We start from the raw sequence: 22,377 nt of genomic DNA, 5'->3' as shown, positions 1-22,377 counted from the left end.
CAAGTTTCAAGACCACTGACTCCTAAATCAGAGGTCTCCTCCTTCCCTCCTCCCCCCACCCCCGCACTGATCACAAGGGTGGGGTCTCTGTGTCTCTCTCTTCCCCACACCTCTCTCCCCAGCACTTAGACTGGGATCTGCCATAAACAAAAACGACTCAATTAAAAACATATGGAATTAGGAGTTCCCGTCATGGCGCAGTGGTTAACGAATCCGACTAGAAACCATGAGGTTGCGGGTTCGATCCCTGCCCTTGCTCAGTGGGTTAACGATCCGGCGTTGCCGTGAGCTGTGGTGTAGGTTGCAGACGTGGCTCGGATCCCGAGTTGCTGTGGCTCTGGCGTAGGCCGGTGGCTACAGTTCCCATTCAACCCCTAGCCTGGGAACCTCCATATGCCGTGGGAGCGGCCCAAGAAATAGCAACAACAACAACAACAACAACAAAGACAAAAAGACAAAAAAAAAAAAACCATATGGAATTAATGAAGCAAGAATAAGTAAACTGCCAAGCCAGAAACACCTAAAAATGGCTCTGGGTGAAGACTGGGACTGCTGAAGAATTCTCACCAGCAAAAAATCAATGCCACAGCAATGTTACCAGTGAAACTCTTAAGCTTTCTCTTCCATCTCCAAAACACAAGGCACAGGGAGAGCACAAACCATCCCGGGAAACCAGTGCTCTCTCTGCTTGTGTATCCACAGAAATACCAAGAGACCACCAGGAGCCCCGGGGGCTCCATAATGGGACAGGGCAGAGAAGGAGACATTCAAGTTCGTGATTATTTCCCCTGCGAGGATCCTCCTGCCAAAGGAGAAATCCAAGCAGCTGAGTCTTTCTTTTCTTTTCTTTTTTTTTTTAGTTTAGGGAATGAAACAAAGCTCAGGCAAGATCTGAAGCTTGGCTCTCCTCCTCCTGGCCTCCGGCAGGGCTTGGGGAGCACGAGGGCGAGCGAAATGCTCATTTCACGTGACTAGAACCCTCAGCCCTGAGAAGGGGGCTCCAGGGAGAGAGTGGCCCTGGCGGCAGGGGGGGCCCCGTGCTGGAGTCCCCCACCCCTGCACGTCCCCTTTACCCAGCTTCATGGCCGCCAACTCCAGCACTTGCTGCAGCTTCTTCCCGCTCTAGGGACACCTGCTCCCGAGCCACCTCCTCCGTCACAAACTCGCCAGGGAAGCCAGACACGCTGAACACCACCGAGTGGAAAGTCCTCTGCTGAGTCTCCGCCATGATGCGTGGCACATAAGCTAACCCTGGAACCCACTGCGTCCTGGGTTCCTGCGCCTCAGGCGGCTGCCGCACAACCAGAAGCACTAACCGCCTCCATTGTGGCCCATGCAAGGGGGCCAGCCGCCGCCGCCGCCGCCGCCGCCGCCGCCGCCGCCTCCGGAGACCCCCACAAGACTGCCTCGTCGCCGCCGCCACCGCTGGCCGCGCGACGGCCGCCGCCGCCCGCCGCCCGCCGCCGCCGCCGCCGCCGCCGCCGCCGCCGCCGGCCGCGCAACCGCCGCTGGACGGCCGCCACCGGCCTCGCCGCCGCCTCCGTTGCTTGCAATGCCGCTTCAGCCGCCGCAGCTGCGCGCTGCGCTCTCAAAGTCCAGCCCACGCTCCGCCGCGGTGGGAAATCGCGCAGCCACACTGGCCCCGCCCCTCACACCCGCAAGGCTGCTGAGCCTTCTCTTAGGGGCTCTTCCCCGAGGTGCTGCCTGCTCTCCTGACTCTGAATCCGGTATTGCCCTTGAGCCGTTGTGTAGGTCGCAAACTCTGCTCGAATCCCGCTTTGCTGTGGATATGGTGTAGGCCCGCAGCTACAGCTCTGATTCACGCCTAGCCTGGGAACCTCCTTATGCCAGGGTGCAGCCCTAAAAAGACAAATAAATAAATTAAATTAAATAAAAGAACTACCATTTGATCCAGCGAATCCGTATGACGAAGAGACAACTAGAATCCTATGTTCATCGCAGCATCTTAGACAGTAGTCAAGATGGGTCAGTGGATTGTACAGTGGGGAGCCTCGAACTCACGCTGGTGTAAGCTAGTCGCTACATTCAGAGGACTCAACAGGCAGGGCTGCTAACTCAGGTACAGTGACCCAGCCCCCATGGGCACTTGGACAGGAGGGGCAGCTGTGTTTACAGAGACTGCTTCCGAGCTATCCTCTGGAGAATTGGATGCCTTTTGCGGGCATTTACCATTTCCCAGAATAGCACCAGCATTTACCAAACTCCCTCTCTGAGCTGCTTCCACCTCCCTGTCAGAGACAGCAGGAGGAAACGCCCACCCTGTGAATGCCTCTGAGAAAAGCTGTTCCACACACTCAGTGTTTACAGACAGCATCCTCCTTTGATTTCAGGCTCTCAGCTATTTGGAAGGTCCCTGGAGATTACTCCTGAGCAAATGACAGACACACAAGGTGTCCACCTTCCCCAAACCCCTGATTTTCAGGAGTTCTATGATGGCCTAGCGAGTTGAAGATCCTGCATTCTCACCGCTGTGGCTCTGGTTGCTGCTGTGTGGCATAGGTTCGATCCCTGGCCCGGGGATCACATACTGCCTGCATGCATGTGAGGGAGAGAGAGAACCCAAAAAGCTGTCATTTTCTTCCTTCCAGGGCCTGGAACTCATTAGGGTGATCATACGTCCCAGTTGGCCTGGCAAAACCCCTGCTTACATCTCATGTCCTGGGGTAATTATACCAGCTCCAAAGTAGCCTGGTTTTAGATAAATTTTAGATCATCTTACCCATTGGTCATATCTGTGCTGCTAGTTCAGCCTGCCCTCTAGTGGTTAGGAAGGCTCATTACATAGATCCCTGACAGATGGCCCTGGAGGAGGGCCCTCTCAGGACCCCAAGCTTGTAGGGGTAACATCTGAGGTCACCTGCAGAGGTGGGAGGGACAAGATGGGAGAGAGGAGGGGCTGCTTTGGGAAATGGAGCTGGTGCCTACATCCTAGGAAAGAGAGGAGTCCCTCAACCCCAGAGGGACTGTCATGGTTATTAATAAACCTCCACTGGGAAGGCAGAGAGCAGGTTACAAAGACAAAACCAGCCAGGTTCCCAGACCTCAAGAAACTTCTAACTTAGCTGAGGAGACACATAAACACAAAGAAGAGTGCAAGGAAGCTGCACCAGGTCCATATGGGCATCTCTTTATTGAATGGTTTATTCATTCAATCAACATGATTTGAAACATTCCAGGCTCCATGCTGGGGCATAGACAGTCTCAGGGGTATACACTCCAGAAGTTCTACATATCCGTGTTGTGGTGGGCTCACTGGATCTCATTACAAAATTGCCTTGCAAAGCTCTCCAGTAAGTCCACTTCATTTATTTATTTAAGTACTTATTTCCTTTTTAGGGCCACACCTGCAGCATATGGAAGTTCCCAGGCTAGGGGTCAAATCAGAGCTGCAGCTGCCAGCCTACACCATAGCCACAGCAACGCCAGATCCAAGCCACATCTGTGACCTACACTGCAGCTCACAGCATTGCCAGATCCTTAACCCACTGAGCAAGGCCAGGGATCGAACTTAACCCGCCAAGCCACAATGGAAACACCAACAGCTTCGTAGATTGAGTGAAATCTATGTCCAAATTCTTTTTTTTTTTTTTTTTTGGTCATTTCTTGGGCCGCTCCCACGGCATATGGAGGTTCCCAGGCTAGGGGTCTCATTGCAGCTGTAGCAGCCAGCCTACACCACAGCCGCAGCAACGCGGGATCCGAGCCGCATCTGCGACCTACACCACAGCTCACAGCAACGCCAGATCGTTAACCCACTGAGCAAGGGCAGGGATAGAACCCGCAACGTCATGGTTCCTAGTCGGATTCGTTGACCACTGCGCCACGACGGGAACTCCTATGTCCAAATTCTGAAGGCAGCTCTCAAGTGTGCAACAACCAGCACAGAGCAGAGAACTGGCACAGTTCTCTGAAGGATGGGTTCCCTGGGAAGCAGACTCCAAAGTGGAGTTTAGTGCACAGGGTGTTTGTAAAGGAGCATCCTCAAGTTCAGTGACTCTGGGAGAGAGGGGACCAAAGCAGGAGTGGGAAGAGGGCGAAGTGGACCTGAGCATAGGCTCAAGGACAGCCTTGGTCAACCCACAGGGATCTCTGGATCTAGAATGCCCTTCAGAGTCGTCCTTGGGACTGAGGTGAGCAGGTCCTCAAACCCTGGCTTTGACCCATTGCTCAGTGTGAGGCACTGGAGGGGTGTGATGTTGGAGAGGCATCTCAGAAGCTGAAGCAGTTCCTGAGGCTACAACCAAAAGAGCAGTCTCTCAGTCAAGGTCAAGGCCTAGTCTTTGGAATCTCTTATTTGAGGAAAAACAATGTGAGCTTGCCATGGAGTTTATATAGGAAATGAACTCACAGAACTACCCTGAGCAACTATCTCTCAGAACCTTTGTAGCCCAGCTGGAATGCAGCTAGGTCACCAGGTAATTTCACCACAGTCTGTGTCTGGAGCAGCCGAGGCAACAAATATTTCCTCGAAGGAGGTTCTAGCAGCACACCACTGTGTTTACCAACCAATCCCAGTTTTATAAAGTAAATTTGTAATTAATGTATTTAAGGCATATCAGTAGCATATGGACTCATATATCACTATATGGGTTTTGGTTTTTGTTTTGGTCTTTTTGCCATTTTTTGGGCCGCTCCCACAGCATATGGAGGTTCCCAGGCTAGGGGTCTAATTGGAGCTGTAGCCACCAGCCTAGGCCAGCGCCACAGCAACACCAGAACCGAGCCATGTCTGCGACCAACACCACAGCTCACGGCAACACTGGATCCTTCAGCCACTGAGAAAGGCCAGGGATCAAACCCACAACCTCATGGTTCCTAGTCAGATTCGTTAACCACTGAGCCACGACGGGAACCCCTGACTCTAGGTTTTTGATGACTGTCCATTAACCAGTGTTTTTTCACAGATGCAGATCTCTGCCTGGACAGGGTCCTAGAAGCCAAAGCACCTGTAAGACTTATTTTCTTAGAATAAACTTTTTAGGAGTTCCTGTCATGGCTCAGCAGTAATGAAGCTGACTAGTATCCATGAGGACACGGGTTTGAGACCTGGCCTTGCTCAGTGGGTTAAGGATCCAGTGTTGCCATGAGCTTCAGTGTGGGTGGAAGGCATGGCTTAGAACCTGAGGTGCTGTGGCTGTGGTGCAGGCCGGCGGCTACAGCCGATGCAGCACTAAAAAGCAAGAAACAAACAAACAAAAAAACTCCATTTGTGCAAGAGTAAATGACTTGGGGTTTCTTTAATAAGATACTTGTATTTCAAAGGGCAATAAATTCCACCTACGGAATGGATTGGGAAAACTTTTATTTACCTGCATGTCAAGAGTCCTGGGAACATTTGAGTTAAAGAGCTATGTTTTTGATCTATTCCTGCGATGTGTCAGAATCTTATCAACCAGTGACGTGGCGGGGGGGGGGCCTTCCTTTAATCTAGTTTTATGGGAGCAAAAGGGAACGTGAAAGACAGTGTTCCTGCAGAAATAGGATTGGAGCCAAAGCAAACACTCCCAAACAGAATCAATCCAAAGAGCCACAAGGAGAAAATGAGGGGAATTCGAGAGCTGAGCATATCCAGAGTGGGACCACGCTGAGGAGGCAAAGCCCAGAGAATGGGGTGCCTTCTGATACAGTGAGCTTGAAGCCACATCTGCAGGCCAGGAGGGGCGGTTCCCACCCTGACTCTCTCTTCCACTCTGCACTTTGTTTTCACACCACAAATAGGGATATTTTTAAAAAAGGAAAAAATCCTATTAAATTTAAATCCCCAAAATTGCCCTACCTTGCCCTGCCCTCCCTCTGTTTGCTCTTCCCCTCTTCTTTCCTCTACAGTAACAAAGACCTGGAGGCCCAGCCTTTTGCACAGATTGGAGGATGCAGTCTGCACATCTGGAGAATGAAGCAAATAATTCCTGCCGGCTTCGATGAAAAGACCTTTCTTTCTTTCTCCACAGCCTTGATTGATAGATAGGAGTAGGAAGCTTGGCTCTGATTGGAAGGAGAATTGGTGGGGTGGGGGGAAGGTACAAGCCCTGATTGGAGGACAGGAGAGGAGATCCTGGCTCTGATTGGTAGAGGCACATGCCCCTTTTAAGGCCTTGAGTTGTGGAGAGGAGAGGTGAGTCAGGCTCTGACTGGCTGGGAGTTCTCAGGGTGCACGCCAGGTTCACCTCTGAGCCTCTGAGTGAGAACTCTCATTGCCTTTTCCACACCTCTGTTCCACAGTTCCCCATTCCTCCAGCATGGGATCCACCTAGGAAACTGTATGGGTGCCAGTCCCTCCTTACCCAAGAGGGGCACTGCCAAACCTTTGCTTGCCATTGTGTCAGCCTCTCCCGGGTAGGTTAATGTAAGGAAGGCTGGCTCCAGGCCACCAGCACTTTTATCAAGGAAGGGTGAGAGCCCTCATTGATCAGCTATAGCCACCAGAGGCAACTCAGTGATGCAAGAAAGATGACGTGCATTAAAATTTGCATGTCAATAATTCTGCTTGAGAAGTCCCCCTGTGCTGCAGTGGGTTAATGATCCAGCTTGTCTTTCTGGAGGTGCCCTTACCAGGCACAATGGGTTAAGAATCCAGTGCTGCAGCTGGGTGTAGGTCGCAGCTCCGGCTCAGATTTGATCACTGGCAGGGGAACATCCATATCCACAGGGGTGGCGAAAGAGAGGAAGAAAGAAAGAAAATCTTGCAACTTACTAGAAAACATGAAAAATTATGCACATCATTTCCTCGTCACCATTCGTAGATGTAGAAACATTACTGAAGAAGACAAAAGACTTTCTCATCAATGCCTGACTTCCCACTGGTTTGACTAACTTTTGGGACATGCACTAATTATTATTGAAGACAGGATCTGTGCCCTTTCCTGCCCCAGTTCCCAGCCTCTTTTCCAGAAGGCCATGTGTTTTCAAGGGGACTTCAGGCTCGGATTGGTGTACCCACGGAATATTCCTCCTTGTAATTACATGAGTGAGGCAAGAGCTGAAGTCCCAGAAAAGCATCCAGGAATTGAGGACTGGGTTTTCTCTCCCATTGTGGTTTTTCTTTCTTTTTTCTTTTTTCTTTTTTTTCTCCCTATGGCCACACCCGCAGCATATGGAGGTTCCCAGGCTAGGGGTCTCATTGGAGCTGTAGCCCATGGCCTACACCACAGCCAGCAACGCAGGATCCGAACCACATCTGCAACCTACACCACAGCTCATGGCAATGCTGGATCTTAACCCACTGAGCGAAGCCAGGGATCAAACCCAAAACCTCATGGTTCCTAGTTGGATTCGTTAACCACTGAGCCATGATGGGAACTCCTCCCACTGAGGTCTTCTCAGGCTTCTCCCTTGTCCCAATTTATCCTTATGGGAATAAGAAGTGTTTTCCTTTTCATTTTTACCCTAGTATTCTACAGAAGCACTAACAAGTCCTATTGAAAATAATGTAGGGGAAAAAACACCATTAGAAATGGGAGCTAGAATATTTAAGGTGGGAAGGGCAAGGGAGGGTCCTAACCCCTAAGCAACCCCAGAAATAATGGGGTGGCTGACTGCATTTTCCACCTTGTAGCTAAGGCAACACTCAGCATGCGAGGTCACAGAAAGGTTGCTGGGGAAGCTTCCCCAGGAGCATTGCCTCTGGGCCTGGGGCACTCTGCAGAGGGGAACCACCTGCACTGGGCAAAGGTCTGTTGGCTGCATGAACGCCTTCTATACAAAAGCTTTTCAGACAGTTACCTCCCATCACTTCCCAACCCTGGCCACTTTCAGGCCTGCATTTGGGGGTGTTTGTTCTCTTATCATTTCAATGTTTTCCATATGCCTTCATTATTAAATTTTAGTTTTATTTTTGGCTGCCCCACAGCATATGGAGCTCCCAAGCCAGGGATCAGATCCAGTCCACAGGTAGGATCTAACCCACAGCTGTGGCAATGCCTGATCCTTAACCCACTGTGTGGGGTGGGAAGGAACCTGTGTCCCAGTGCTCCCTAGATGCTGCCACAGCTGGAGCTCCTCTTTATTATTATTTAAATGATTAATTCCTTAATGTTTAATGCCTAGCAAGACTGAGTAGTAGCTAGCTAAGTGGTGTGGGGCTGTGATGCGGGGGGTAGGGGGTACTTATACATACACACTCCAAATGTATGATTTCTAAAATTTTGTTATCTTTTGTTTCTCTGTATCCTTATTTGCTAAATCCAGGCTGCTTTGCAAAAACATAGCTCTTTAACTCAAATGTTCCCAGGACTCTTGACATGCAGGTAAATAAAAGTTTTCCCAATCCATTTATTGCCCTTTGAAATACAAGTATCTTATTAAAGAAACCCCAAGTCATATACTCTTGCACAAATGGAGTTTGTTTGTTTGTTTGTTTTTTGCTTTTTAGTGCTTTTGTTTCTCTGTATCCTTATTTGCTAAATCCAGGCTGCTTTGCAAGCACAGCCTGTACTGCATCCAATATTAGAATCTGCAGTGGCCAGGGGAGCTCTGGGGAGGGTGCCTCCCAGGACACACAGATGCTCACTCCGCACAAGGAGCACACAGCCTGTGGCTCTGCAGGGACCCGCCTCGCCCGCTCCCCCACCCTCCCCTTCCTGTCCTTTTGCCAATTTATCAATCTGCGCAGAAGGGAAGGGACCAGATGGATTGGGGCTACCGCTAATACTAATGTACTTCTATTTATGAGTAATCATTTTAAACAGAAAATGGGGATTGCTGTCCTGAAGAGAAGGTCAGACAATCAGGAGAAACTGGTTTCACTGAATGAAAACAAAAAGGCAGAGGGGCTCACAGTTGCTGGTGAAAAGCAGTCTTCGAAAGCTAAGCCTATGAATACACCGAACGGAAATGCCATCTTTTTTCATGAGAGGAAGAAATGAATAATTGAGTTTTGGCTAGGTATAGCCAGCAATTACGTATCTGGAACAAAGGCTGAATAAAAACAGGATGACCTAAGAGCTAAAACAAAGCGGGTACTAGAGGCTGTCTCTTATATTGCTGTTATTAGCTGGTGACATCTGGATACCAGGCTAAGACACAATTCTGTGAATTTGGATCATCAAATGTCATGGTCACTTTAGGACAAACATCACCACATTTGCAAGGTTTTTCACTTCAGGTAAAGTACTGAATTAATTTTTGGCATTACATTCTTTTTTTTTATTACTCAATGAATTTATTACATTTATAGTTGTGTTTTTGGCGTTACATGCTAAGCTCTGATTGAATTCTCTCTCTCCTTCTCTTTCTTTTGGCTGCACCTGTGCAAATTTCCAAATCACAGGAGTAAACCTGAGCCACAGCAGTGACAATGCTGAGTTCTTACCTGCTAGGCCACCAGGGAACTCCCTTAAATTTTCATTTTTGTGTTTTGAGTACCATACATGCCAACAACTTCTGGCCACCTTCTGCCCCTCTGCAGGCACTTGATCTCATAGCTGTGCTGATGCTCTATCTTCTGTTTACACACCCAATGTATTGGAGATACCTAGGAAAACCAGAAAGGGGTGCTGAAGGCTGTACCCCAGAGCTCCTTGCGTCTCATCCTCTGCTCTTCTCACCCTGATGAGCCTCTCCCTCTTGTCCTCAGTATCTGCACTATGCTGTGGCACTGTCAGGATTGGCAGATTGAGCAAACAAAAATAAAGGATGCCTGGAGTTCCCGTTATGGCTCAGTGGGGCACGAATGCAAGTAGTATCCATGAGGATTTGGATTCGATCCCTGTCTCCACTCAGTAGGCTAAGGATCTGGCATTGCTGTGAGTTGTGGTGTAGGCTGGCAGCTGCATGTAGCTCCAATTTGACCTCTAGCCTGGAAAATTCCATATGCTGGGGGTGCAGCCCTATAAAAAGACAGGAAGAAAAGAAAAAAAAAAAGCCACTGTAGGCTGTCGTCATTCTCATCTGCTCCCTAAGTGCATATCTCCTTCCTGACCTTTGATCTAAGGCAATTAAGAAAAGCAATACAATCACAAAACCTCCCTTTTGATCAATGCCTTCTGGCCAGAGGGAGATCAGGTTGTCCTTACAGAATATCTAAATAGATTGGGTTTGAAATCTGGACTGCTGCATCAAGTAGGAAAAAAAGCACAGTGTTTCAATCAACACTGCAACATTTCTGAAGGAGCCAGGATGTCCAGAATCTGTGAACTAAATTAGGGCTGAAATCAACGCATTTTGAACTAGTGACTTTATAAGTAGCTAGTTGTGTAGTTAGGTCTTAAACAAATGAGGGGTCATCAAACATTCTTGCCTATTTTGTCCAATTAAGAAACAACAGCAAGGGAGTTCCTGTTGTGGCTCAGTGGGTTATGAGCCCAACTAGTATCCATGAGAATGTGGGTTCAATCCCTAGCCTCCCTCAGTGAGTTAAGGATATGGTGTTGCCATGAGCTGTGGTGTAGGTAGGAGATGAAGCTCAGATCTGGTGTTGCTGTGGTGTAAGTCAGCAGCTGTAGCTCCAACTCGACCACTAGCCTGGGAACTTATGCTTTGGGTGTGAATAAAGTTGTTTTTGTTTTTTATTTATATATTTTTAGGGCCGCACCCATGGCATATACAGGTTCCCAGGCTAGGGGTCAAATCAGAGCTGCAGCTGCTGGCCTACACCACAGCCACAGCTATGCCAGATCTGAGCCACATCTGTGACCTACACTACAGCTCATGGCAATGCGGGATCCTTAACCCACTGAGCAGGCCAGGGATTGAACCTGCGTCCTCTTGGTTACTAGTCAGAGTTGTTTCCACTGAGCCATGATGGGAAGTACTGGAATAAAGTATTCTCATAGCAAAGATTCCCTTGCCCCTCCAAATACCCTATACTGTCATAAAGCTACAAACTGAACTTATTTTTAATAACAATTTTATTAAGGTGTAATTTATATACATAACTGCATCACTGTGAAGTGTACAATGCATTTTGAAAGATATACTTACCCATGAAATTATGACCATAGTCAAGTTACGTAGCTTTTCTATCAATTTCAGAAGTTGCCCTGTGACCTTTGCCGTCCACCCTCCCACCATCCTTTGTTCCCCAAGGAACCACTGGTCTGTTTCTGTCACTATGGATTAGTCTGCATTGTCTAAAATTGTATATAAATAGAGTTCCCTGGTGGCTCAGTGGGTTAAGGATCCTGTTGTCAGTGGCTCGGGCTGCTGCTATGGTGCAGGTTCAATCCCTGGCCCCAGAACTTCTGCATGCCACAGGCATGGCCCTCCCCTCCCCCCAAAAAAATATATATGTAATATAAATGGAAACACAATATATATTCTTTCATTCCTGGGTTCTTTCACTCAGAATAGTTGTTTTGAGATTCATTCATGTTAGTTTGTGCATGCATAGTTTGTTCTTTTTTAATGATGAATAATACTCTATTGTTAATCAGTGATGAACTCTGTAGTGTTTCCATCTTGTGGCTGTTATATACAGAGCTACTATGAACATTTGTGTAAAGTTTTTGTGTGGACATATCTCTCTCTTTCTTAGGTAAGAACTAGGTGTGAATTGTTGGGTCATGTAGAGATGTCTACGGAACTTTGTAAGACACTGCCAAGCTGTTTCTTATACAGATTTAATACAATCCCTATCAAATTTCCCATGACATTTTTCACAGAACTGGAACAAATAATCCTAAAATCCTAAAATGCATATGGAACCATCGAAGATCCAGAATTGCCAAAGCCATCCTGAGGAAAAAGGACAAAGCAGGAAGCATAATTATCCCAGACTTTAGACAATACTGCAAAGCATCACACTGTTTTGATTACTGAAGCTTTGCAGTATGTTTTGAAATTGGGAAATGTGAGTACTCCAATTTTGTCTGTCTTTATTCAAGATTTTGGCTATTTGTGTCCCCTTGCAATACCATATAAATTTGTTAATTGGCTTTTTCATTTGTGTAAAAAAAAAAAAAAAGCGTCTTGAAATTTCAATAAGGATTGCATTAAATCTGTAGATCTTTCAGGTATTATTGACAACAACGTTGTCTTTCTATCTATAAATGCAAGGTTCCTTTCCATTTGTTTAGACATTCTTTAATTTCTTTTATCAGTGTTTGTAGTTTTCCGTATACAAGGCTTCTCCTTGGTTAAACTTATTCCTAGGTATTTTATTCTTTCAGAATCTACTGCAAATGAAATTGCTATCTTAATTTTCTTTCTATAATGTTAATTGCTGGTACACAGAAACACAACGGATTTTTATGGGTTGCTCTTACATGCTGCTACTTTGCTGGTGTAACCTTTTTTTGGTCTAATTGTTCTGGCTAGAACTCCCAGTACTACGTTGAGTAAGTGGTGTGAGCATAGTCTTGTCCCTGATCTTGGTGGGAAAGGTTAGTCTTTCACCATATTAGCTGTGGATTTTTCACCGATGCCCTTTAACATGCTGAGGAAGTTCCCCTCTGTTCCTAGTTTATTGAGTTTTTATCATTAAAGAATGTTGGATTTTGCCAATTTTTTTTCTGCATCAGTTGGGATAATCATGTAGTTCCCCCCCCCCTTTATTCTATTACTGTGATGTATTACATTGATTTTACATTGTCCTCATGGATACCAGTCAGATTCGCTTCTGCTGAGCCACGATGGAAGCTCCACATTGATTTTCTTAGGCTGAACCACCTCTGCATTCTTGGGGTGGTGTCAGTCTTTTAGACTTTAATCATTCTAGCAGGTTTGTGATGGTACCTCATAGTTCTGTCTGCTTCTCAATGACTAATGATATTCAGCATTTTTTCATGTGCCCATTAGCCATCTGTATGCATATTTTTGAAAGGGGTGTTCAAAGTTTTTAAATGGGTTGTCATAATATTAAGTTGCATGATATCCTTACATATTCTGAATACAAGGCTTTTACTAGATAAAAGTATTGTGAATCTCCCACTGGAATCTTCAGATTGCTTTTTCATTTTCCTAACAATGTTCAAAGAGCACATGTTTTTATCATTGTTTTTCTGGCCATTCCTGTGGCATGTGGAAGTTCCCCGCCAGGGATCAAACCTGAAACACAGTTGCAACTTACTCCACAGCTGTGGCAATGCAGGATCCTTAATCCACTGCACAGCACAGCAACCTCCAACCATGGGTTTTTTAAGTCCAGCTCATCAGCCTTTTCTTTTATGGTTTGAGTATTTTGTGTTCTAAGAAACCTTTGCTTATTCAAACTGCAAAAATTTTCTCCTATCTTGTTTCTCAAGTTTTACAGTTTTGGCTTTTATGTTTAGATCCATTAATTTCAAGTTAATTTTTTGTGTTGTGTGAGGCAAAGGTCTAAGTTAATTTTATTTCCCAGTGGGATACAGAGTTGTCCCAGCATTATTTGCTGAAGACTTCTTTTTCCCCTTTGAACTGCCCTGGCACCTTTGTAGATCACGTGAACACATGCACATGGATTTCCTTTTGCCACACCACAGTTTGACTATGGCAGCCTTCAGTCTTGAAATCAAGAAGTACAAGTCCTCCAGTTTTGTTCTGATAAGTTCAATAGCTATCTTCTAGGTCACATGCATCTCCAAACATTGTTGTTGTTGTTGTTGTTGTTGCTATTTCTTGGGCCGCTCCCGCGGCATATGGAGGGTCCCAGGCTAGGGGTTGAATCGGAGCTGTAGCCACCGGCCTACACCAGAGCCACAGCAACGCGGGATCCGAGCCGCGTCTGCAACCTACCCCACAGCTCACGGCAACGCCGGATCGTTAACCCACTGAGCAAGGGCAGGGGCCGAACCTCCAACCTCATGCTTCCTAGTCGGATTCGTTAACCACTGCACCACGACGGGAACTCCCTCCAAACATTTTTAAATCAGCTTGTCGGAGTTCCCATTGTGGCTCAGTGGTAATGAACCTGACTAGGATCCATGAGACTTGGGTACGATCCCTGGCCTCACTCAGTAGGTTAAGGAGCCTGTGTTGCTGTGAGCTGTGTGTAGGCCAGTAGCTGCGGCTCCAACTGGATCCCTAGCCTGGGAACTTCCAATCTGCTGTGGGTGTGGCCCTAAAAAGCAAAAATAAATAAAATTTTAAAAATAAAATCAGCCTGTCAATTTCTAAAGTTGCTGGAATTCTGATTAGGATGTGTCAGGTCTGCAGATCAGTATTGTTTTCATAAAATGAATTAGCAAGTATTTTCTCCTTTTGAAAGAGTGTTTTGTTGGGTGGGTATTATTTCTTACATGATTGCTAGAATTTACTGGAGAAGCCTCTGGAGTTTTGTGAGGTTGTCAATGGTGCTATTCAGACCTTCAATTTTGAAGAAGACTCTTGCTAAGGAGCTTTCTACTCCTGGGAAGCTCCCTAGCTATTAATGCCACAAACACTAACTAGAAGCAAAAAGTAGTAGTTACTACAATTGTGGCTGGAAGAAAGGATTCCTATCTATCAAGATGCTATGCAGGTGGCCTAGACAGAATGTGACTCCTAATAATGCATGACACAGGTAGGAAGGAATGAGCTCAAGTTTCCACCCTCAGGAGTAGTATTATCCTCGATTTCTTCCTTTTTTCCCCTTTCACAAATATGTTTACCTTAGGAGATGTTCACTTCTTTAAGCTGGTACTGTTTCTTGTCTTGTGGAGATCCTGCTGAATAGCATTGAGAACTTTGTCTAGATACTCATGTTGGAACAGAAGAAAGGCTGGGGGAAGAATGTAATTGTAATGTATACATGTAAGGATAACCTGACCCCCTTGCTGTACAGTGGGAAAATAAAAAAAAAAAAAAAGAAAGAAAGAAAGGGGAGTTCCCGTCGTGGCGCAGTGGTTAACGAATCTGACTAGGAACCATGAGGTTGCAGGTTCGATCTCTGGCCTCGCTCAGTGGGTTAACGATCCGGCGTTGCCATGAGCTGTGGTGTAGGTTGCAGACGCGGCTCGGATCCCGAGTTGCTGTGGCTCTGGCGCAGGCCGGTGGCTACAGCTCCAATTAGACCCCTAGCCTGGGAACCTCCATATGCCACAGGAGTAGCCCAAGAAATAGCAAAAAAAAAAAAAAAAAAAAAAGACCAAAAAAAAAAGTAAAATAAAATAAATAAATAAACTTAAAAAACAATATATATATATATAAAAAGATAGGCTATAATCTCCAAAAAAAAAAAGAAATAAAAAGTTACTATATAATAGTTAACATATGAGAGTTGGTCCCATTTCAAAGGAAACAGGAGACATTTTTTCCCTTTGTGAAGGCAGGGTAAGGAGTAGCACAAACTCCTCTGCTTCTCTCACTCCTCAAAGCATAAGATGGAGAAAGAAGATCATCCGTTTCCTCTAGCCTTCAAAAGAAACAGCTAAAAGGGGAGTTCCTGTCCTAGCTCAGTGGTTAACAAATCCGACTGGGAGCCAAGAGGCTGCGGGTTAAGGAGCCGGCATTGCTGTGCCGGCAGTTGCAACTCCAATTCGACCCCTGGTCTGGGAACTTCCACATGCAGGGGCAACCCGAAACAAAAAAGCAAAAAAAAAAGAAACCAACAAGTACAGGGACACTGCAAAGAAAAGAAAGGGCACTGCAAGGACCCTTTCCAGGAGGCCAAACAGCCTCCTCTCCACCTGACTCCATAGCCTCCTCCTCCTCCTCAAGAAGAGCAGATGTGTTTCAGTTCTGGGCCCTCCTCGACCAACCACGTCAAACTGCTGAAGCAATGCAGTGCCAAGGAACAAACAAGGGCTTTCAAGGCAGTAAGACCCAAGTCCACATCCTAACTCCCTCATCTACCAGCTATGTGAATTGGTTTACAAACCACTTACATGAACGACTCTACTGATACGACACACAGGTTAAACACATAAAATGGAAATACAGTTGCGATTAAAATGAATACAAGTCAAAGCTCTATTTTCTTTGTGTACTCAATGGATCAGATCCGGTGATTTTGACACATCACCGTCTGAAACGCATTGAGAGATTTTGGCCTTTCTCTTGGTTATTCTACCTCCAAATATCTCAGGCTGGTCAGGAGTCCACTGGGTTCGAATCACCTGGGCCGCTCGTTCAACATGCCGGTTACTCAGTCCCACCCCAACCCCCTCCAGTCAAACCTTGGCTGGGGGAGACTCCAGACACCTGCGTGTTCCAGGAGCCTCACGGGGGATTCTGACGTGGACAACTGCCCCCACAGCCGCCGCCCACCCTTCTCCCTGGAAATTCTTACCTGCTCCCTCCATTTCAACTCCAACAGGTCTCCCGAGGACTTTCAACCTCTATCTCCAGATCTGCTGACCGGTGAGGCTGCCTTACCTGTGGCTCCCGGTATAAACTCAGGACTTCACACAGACCTTCCCGGGCCACCCGTCTAACAAGAGACTGATGTGCCCATCTCCTTATCTGCTCTCCCTGTTCTAGAGTTCAGAGCACTGGTCATTTACCAACTGTCATAACCTTACTGGTCTCCCTCAACAGATAGCAAGCTCCACGAGCGATTTTGTTTTATTCCCATGACGCCTCCAGACTACGGCCGTATACGGGTAACAACCAATAAACACTGAATCAAGGAATGACTCCTTTTTGAATCTCTTTCTTTGTACATGTACTTAACATCTGTCCTGGTACAGTAATCCCAAATGTAATGTAAAGACAAATAAAAAGTATATTCGGGGCACAGAGTCAAATTGTTTTACTTAAGGGGCATGCAGTACAAAAAAACAAAGTTTGGCCGTTACAGCTGTCACCATTAAATTCAACCAGCACACCCCTGGAGTCTCTCTCGCTCTCAGGAGACTTTGCTTATATCCATGTGCTCCTTATGAGAGGGAAACACGTCCCAAGTGGAGTTAAGGCCCTGAATCAGGTCTTCTGCCCCCTGCCCTTGTGCTTCTCTGGAACAGGAACTACCACATTCTGCTAGACATGAACAGATTCCTTGTTCCAATACAAAGAAGTGCTGATTACTTACTGGTCTGACACAATTGAGGATCACCGCTGCCTGTGCAGCCATTTCATCAAGGGAGGCTGGATTAGTGACAGCACAAACTATCATTCCAACTTCAGACGGCAGTGTCGGTCTTCCTAAAATCAGAAATAAACTGTGTTAAGCAAATCCGGATATAGCAGTGAAATCTCCCAAATCTTCTCTTCCTAGTAACCAGTGACGGCAAACTTACTGCACATACTGAAAGCAGACTCTCCCTCTAAAACGAAAGATAAAACTGTTCCTAGCAGAAAAAAGGAAACTACCAGGAGGGAAACAGAGGTGATGCTAAGAGTGACTACAAAAACCACCACTAACCTTTCAAAGGACGTCTAACATCAGGAATGCGAAAACGCCGCAAAGAGAAGATTTTACAACTGTTCAGATACTTTGTCGATGACTGCGCGGACTTCCACTCCACAAAGAATTATATTAGAAAAGTAGATTCTCATCAACTATTCAACAGTTACGTCTGACAAGAAGAGTGTGAGAGAGAGGATGGTCGTGAACAACCTCCACACGGCAAACAGGGACTCAGGTGAAAAGCCGTCTAGGCACGAACACGCAGGTTCCCGATTAAGCAGATAATGGGAATACACTGAATCCATACCCTAAGGAAGGCAGGCTTCAGGGCTCAAGGTGCACTCCCGGCCAAAACTTGACCTGAGCACCACAAACAGATAACTAGACAACACACGTGTTCAACAGGAAAAAGAAATGCAAGAGCCTATTTTAAGAGTGAAAGTCCTTCTCTTGGAAAAATAAAGACAGACCGAAAAGCTCTTTGGTCAAGATTCTGTATTTCCTAGGGGCAGCAGGAAGAGTTGTCGGAGAGTCTAGGCTACACGGTAGCTTCTGTACAACCAAACAGGGGACAATTCCCACCATAAACAGGACCCTGGATGCAATTCCAAGGAAGTGAGATGCAGGTTAAAGAGAAACACAAAGGATGACCAGCACTCCACCAGGGGCTATCTGTCTGTACCAGGGGACAATGGGTGGAAATTTAACAGCCAAGTTTCAAGACCACTGACTCCTAAATCAGAGGTCTCCTCCTTCCCCCCTCCCCCCACCCCCGCACTGATCACAAGGGTGGGGTCTCTGTGTCTCTCTCTTCCCCACACCTCTCTCCCCAGCACTTAGACTGGGATCTGCCATAAACAAAGACCACTCAGTTAAAAACATATGAATGAAACAAGAATAAGTAAACTGCCAAGCCAGAAACACCTAAAAATGGCTCTGGGTGAAGACTGGGACTGCTGAAGAATTCTCACCAGCAAAAAATCAATGCCACAGCAATGTTACCAGTGAAACTCTTAAGCTTTCTCTTCCATCTCCAAAACACAAGGCACAGGAAGAGCACAAACCATCCCGGGACACCAGTGCTCTCTCTGCTTGTGTATCCACAGAAATACCAAAAGACCACCAGGAGCCCCCGGGGCTCTAGAAGGGGACAGGGCAGAGAAGGGAGACATTCAAGTTCCTGATTATTTCCCCTGCGAGGATCCTCCTGCCAAAGGAGAAATCCAAGGAGCTGATTCTTTCTTTTCTTTTTTCTTTTTTTTTTAGTTTAAGGAATGAAACAAAGGTCTGGCAAGATCTGAAGCTTCTGCTCTCCTCCTCCTGGCCTCCCGCAGGGCTTGGGGAGCACGAGGGCGAGCGAAATGCTCATTTCACGGGACTAGAACCCTCGCCCTGAGAAGGGGGCTCGGGGGAGAGAGTGGCGCTGGCAGCAGGGGAACCCCAGTTGGCTGAGCTCCCCCCCCCCACGCGCGCGCCCCCTTTACCCAGCTTCAGGGCCGACCGCTCCAGCACTCGCTGCAGCTTCTCCCTGCAACTGCCCGCCACAGCCCAGGGCAGGAGGGTGCTCCGCTTGGGGGACACCTGCTCCCGAGCCACCTCCTCCGTCACGAACTCGCCGGGGAAGCCAGACACGCTGAACACCACCGAGTGGAAAGGCCTCTGCTGAGTCGCAGCCATGACCCACCACAGCACATACGCTACGCCTGGAACCGACTGCGTCCTGGGTTCCTGCGCCTCAGGCGGCTGCCTCAGAACCGGAGGAACTAACCGCCTCCGTTGTGGCCCACGCAAGGGGGGGCCGCCGCCTCCGCTGTGGCCCAAGCAAGGGCCGCCACCGCCGCCTCCACGGTGGTCCAAGCAAGGGCCGCCGCCGCCGCCGCCTCCACGGTGGTCCAAGCAAGGGCCGCCGACGCCAACTTCGACGCCGCGACCTCCCGCAGCGCGCGCTGCTGCCCGCACAGCTGAGCGCTGCGCTCCCAAAGCCCCGCCCACGCCCCGCCGCCCCTGGAGCTCGCGCAGCCGCACTGGCCACGCCCCTCACGCCCGCGAGGCTGCTGAGCCGCCGCCTAGGGGCTCTTCCCCGAGTTGCTGCCTCCCCTGTCCTGACTCCCGTGGGCCGCCCTGCCTCCGGGGCTAGCGGGAGCTGAGGGCGGTCTGCCGGGCCGTCGCTGGTCAGGCACAGCTCTGACGGCTCCAGGCATCACATCCTCTCGCTCTTCCCAAGGCTGGTGCAAGAGGGGGGCGCTGCGCAGAGTTGGGACATCAATTCTGATTACTGAGAGCGCTGCCCTCACGGAGAACCCTTTTTAAAATTTTCGGAACAGGTTGTTTAAGGGGTGCCTTGGGACCCCTGGAGAGGTGGACGGTGGGGGGGGCGTGGTCTCCATTGATCACTTCGTCCTCCCTGACCCCACTCTGCCTCCCCCTCTGCCTCAGGTGCCTCCTCTACCACTTGGCCTAGTGATCAAGGTTAATGTTCTAAAGAGGGAGGAGGGAGGTCCGGACAGATGTGATTTTAGCCAAGGGGGAGACACACAACCAGGCACGCATTTTGGCAGAAGGTTGCTGCTTTAGCGACAAGGAGCTGATGTCTCGCTTCATCTCTTCTCCACATACGAGAGGATGTAAGAAACTGGGCTCATAAAATCTTCTCCTCAAAATATCTTTTGCAAAAAAATGTTTTTGTCTTTTTAGAGCCGCACCCGTGGCACGTGGAGTTTCCCAGGCTAGGAGTCGAATTGGAGCTGGAGCTGTCGGCCTACACCACAGCCACAGCAACACAGGATCTGAGCCACTTCTGCGACCTACACCACAGCTCACTGCCAACTGGCAAAAGCCAAACAGCTCTTCACCCTTCAACACTGAAAAAGATAGGGATAGAGTTGGAGAATTACACAGGCAGCTGTAGAAATCCCAGAAGTGGACCATAAATAGAGAGGGAAACCTAGAGCACTTTGGGAGACCTTGGGTAGTTAATAACCACTTGACAAAGCCATCAGAAGGTCATGGAACAAAGCAGCCTTGCTTAAGTCTAAAACCATAAATAACAGCATGAGATGTGCCTCAGGTCATTAAGGGAACGATAAAATGAAGCCTGCGTTCTGGAGTTCCCACCGTGGCACAGTGGTTAATGAACTGACTAGGAACCATGAGGTTGTAGGTTCGATCCCTGGCCTTGCTCAGTGGGTTAAGGATCCAGCGTTGCTGTGAGCTGTGGTGTAGGCTACAGATGAGGCTCGAATCCTGTGTTGCTGTGGCTCTGGCGTAGGCCAGTGGCTACCGCTCTGATTGGACCCCTAGCCTGGGAACTTCCATACACCGTAGGAGCAGCCCTGGAAAAGGCAAAAAGACAAAAAAAAAAAAAAAATGAGGCCTGTGTCCAAGTTCAGCAAAATAATGATCCCCAGGACCAAGGACAGGAAGTAAGGGAAAGATGACATCCCACAGCCAGAGACCCTTATTTTATGGACACCTGAGGTGATTCAACATATTCTAGCATCTGTCACCACCCTTCTGCTGATTTGAATAAGGGCTGTGACAGTCCTAGTTTGACCTCATAGGCTCAAATACACTCTTACCCAATATGAAGGAGGAGCTAGTGATGTCAGCCTGAGGTCTACTCAAAGAATGAGGAGACAGCAGTCTTTTCTCCCTCCCCGCGGATAATAAAACTGTAGCCCCCCTCATCCTTGGGGCGGAGCCTCCTTGCCTGCCTGCCTGCTTGTATCTCTCACAAGTGTCCTATCTTACTAAATCTACTTCTTGCCTATCCCTTTGTCTCTTGCTGAATTCCCTCTGTGCTGAATCACAAAGAACCTGAGCCTCAGTAAGTCCAGACACCAGGTGAGTGATTCTGATTGAAAAACGGTGGGTCCAAGTCCCAATCAGGGTTTAGTTAGGCTGGGTTTGAGTTAGAGGTGTTTTGGTTTCAAAACTATGGAGCCTTAGGAGGATCAGGTACCAGCACAGAAGCCTCATTGAGCTCTTATCTTCAGCAAACGTGACATTCCTGCTGAGGCTCATGGGAGGCCAGCACACCATCTATAAAGAGGATCGTATCGATATTTTTGCACGGCTATCTCTCTTTTCTAGTGCATACGCTGCTTTTAAAAACATATTCCTGGGAAGTTCCTGTTGTGGCTCAGCAGAAACAAATTTGACTAGTATCTATGAGGGTGCAGGTTCAATCCCTGGCCTCCATCAGTGGGTTAAAGATCCTGCATTGCCATGAGCTGTGCTGTTGGTCGCAGATGTGTTTTGGATCTGGCATTTCGGTGGCTGTGGCATAGGCCAGTGGCTATGGCTCTGATTCAACCCCTGGCCTGGGAACCTCCATATGCCACAGGCACTGCATTAAAAAATTAAAAAAAAAAAAAAAAGGCAGGGTCACTGATTTCAGGGAGTGGGGTGGTGTCGAGTGGGGAGAGAGTCCTGGGAAACTTTGACATAGGCTTATCCCCGACTGCAATGCCTTTCAGTGCACCGAGAGGGAGAGGGTGAAGGAAGTCACACTGGCAAGTGCCCCAGGCCAGTGGGACAGGGGGGCCGTATTAGGAAACAGTAGGAAAAGCAGAGCGTTGGTGTCAGAGCACATGGCCACCAGATAGTGCCAAACACCAGCAGAGACCCTCTGCAGCTTGCTGGCTGCGCCTTCAGGCTCAGAGATGGGGTTGGAGACAGGTTGGTTGAACCCCTTGGAGGTGCCCAGGGCCTTGCACCTGGGTACATGGAGCCTCTGAACCTCTGGCTCACTTTACCTCAACTCAGAGAGGGGACATAGTTCCACTTTCACACCTGAGGTTCGATTCCTGTCTGGTTGGGCGGCCCAGTGGCTAGAGAGTTGGGCAGGCTGTCTGGGGGCTCTGAGTGCCCTTCGATGGTTTGGAGGCAGCATTCTTGGTCCAGATGTACCTGGCTTGAATCCTGGCTGTGCAGCTTTCTCAAATCAGGCTGGCGTGGAGTTTGGCTTCTGGTCGTGAGCGCAGTGTATCTGTGTGGTAGTACTTTGGGGCAGGCTGTGCTCATCCCTGTGCCCTTTCTCTCCAGAGAGCTCCACACTCTCCTTCTTCCTTCTCCATCTGAGCCTCTTCCTCCTCTGTGGCATCCTCGTTAGAAGGAAGCTACCTGAATCCAGGTCATGTGGATACAAGCTGGGTGGTCCTTGATTTCAGTCTGGG

General features: G+C 48.1%; 2 protein-coding genes and 1 long non-coding RNA gene across 13 annotated transcripts in view; all 3 read right to left on the bottom strand.

The window, feature by feature from the left end:
- LOC110258817 (uncharacterized) overlaps positions 1-22,377 on the bottom strand; it is a 270,157-nt gene that overhangs the window by 152,992 nt on the left and 94,788 nt on the right. The window lies entirely within an intron of this gene.
- Positions 1-22,377, bottom strand: part of LOC102160416 (uncharacterized) — a 68,479-nt gene that overhangs the window by 44,194 nt on the left and 1,908 nt on the right. The window contains exons 3-4 of the mRNA XM_084980958.1: positions 19,308-19,484; positions 18,685-19,236 (exon numbers count right to left, since the gene is read on the bottom strand). Of these exons, the coding sequence (XP_084837084.1) occupies positions 18,685-19,236; positions 19,308-19,484 (729 nt within the window). The remainder of the gene's footprint in view (positions 1-18,684; positions 19,237-19,307; positions 19,485-22,377) is intronic.
- Positions 9,364-17,005, bottom strand: LOC146398859 (uncharacterized). Its single transcript, XR_014817523.1, has 2 exons — positions 16,883-17,005; positions 9,364-9,490 (listed from the first exon to the last, which is right to left on the bottom strand). It is a non-coding gene; the product is annotated as an uncharacterized LOC146398859 (long non-coding RNA).

The sequence above is a fragment of the Sus scrofa genome, chromosome 10, assembly GCF_054392235.1.
Source record: "Sus scrofa isolate SSC_HxYL_T2T_F1_AM1 chromosome 10, Sscrofa_HxYL_maternal_Yorkshire_Landrace_v2.0, whole genome shotgun sequence".
NCBI lineage: Eukaryota > Metazoa > Chordata > Mammalia > Artiodactyla > Suidae > Sus > Sus scrofa.
The sequence above is the reverse complement of the archived record's forward strand: the minus strand, read 5'-3'. Positions and strand labels throughout refer to the sequence as shown.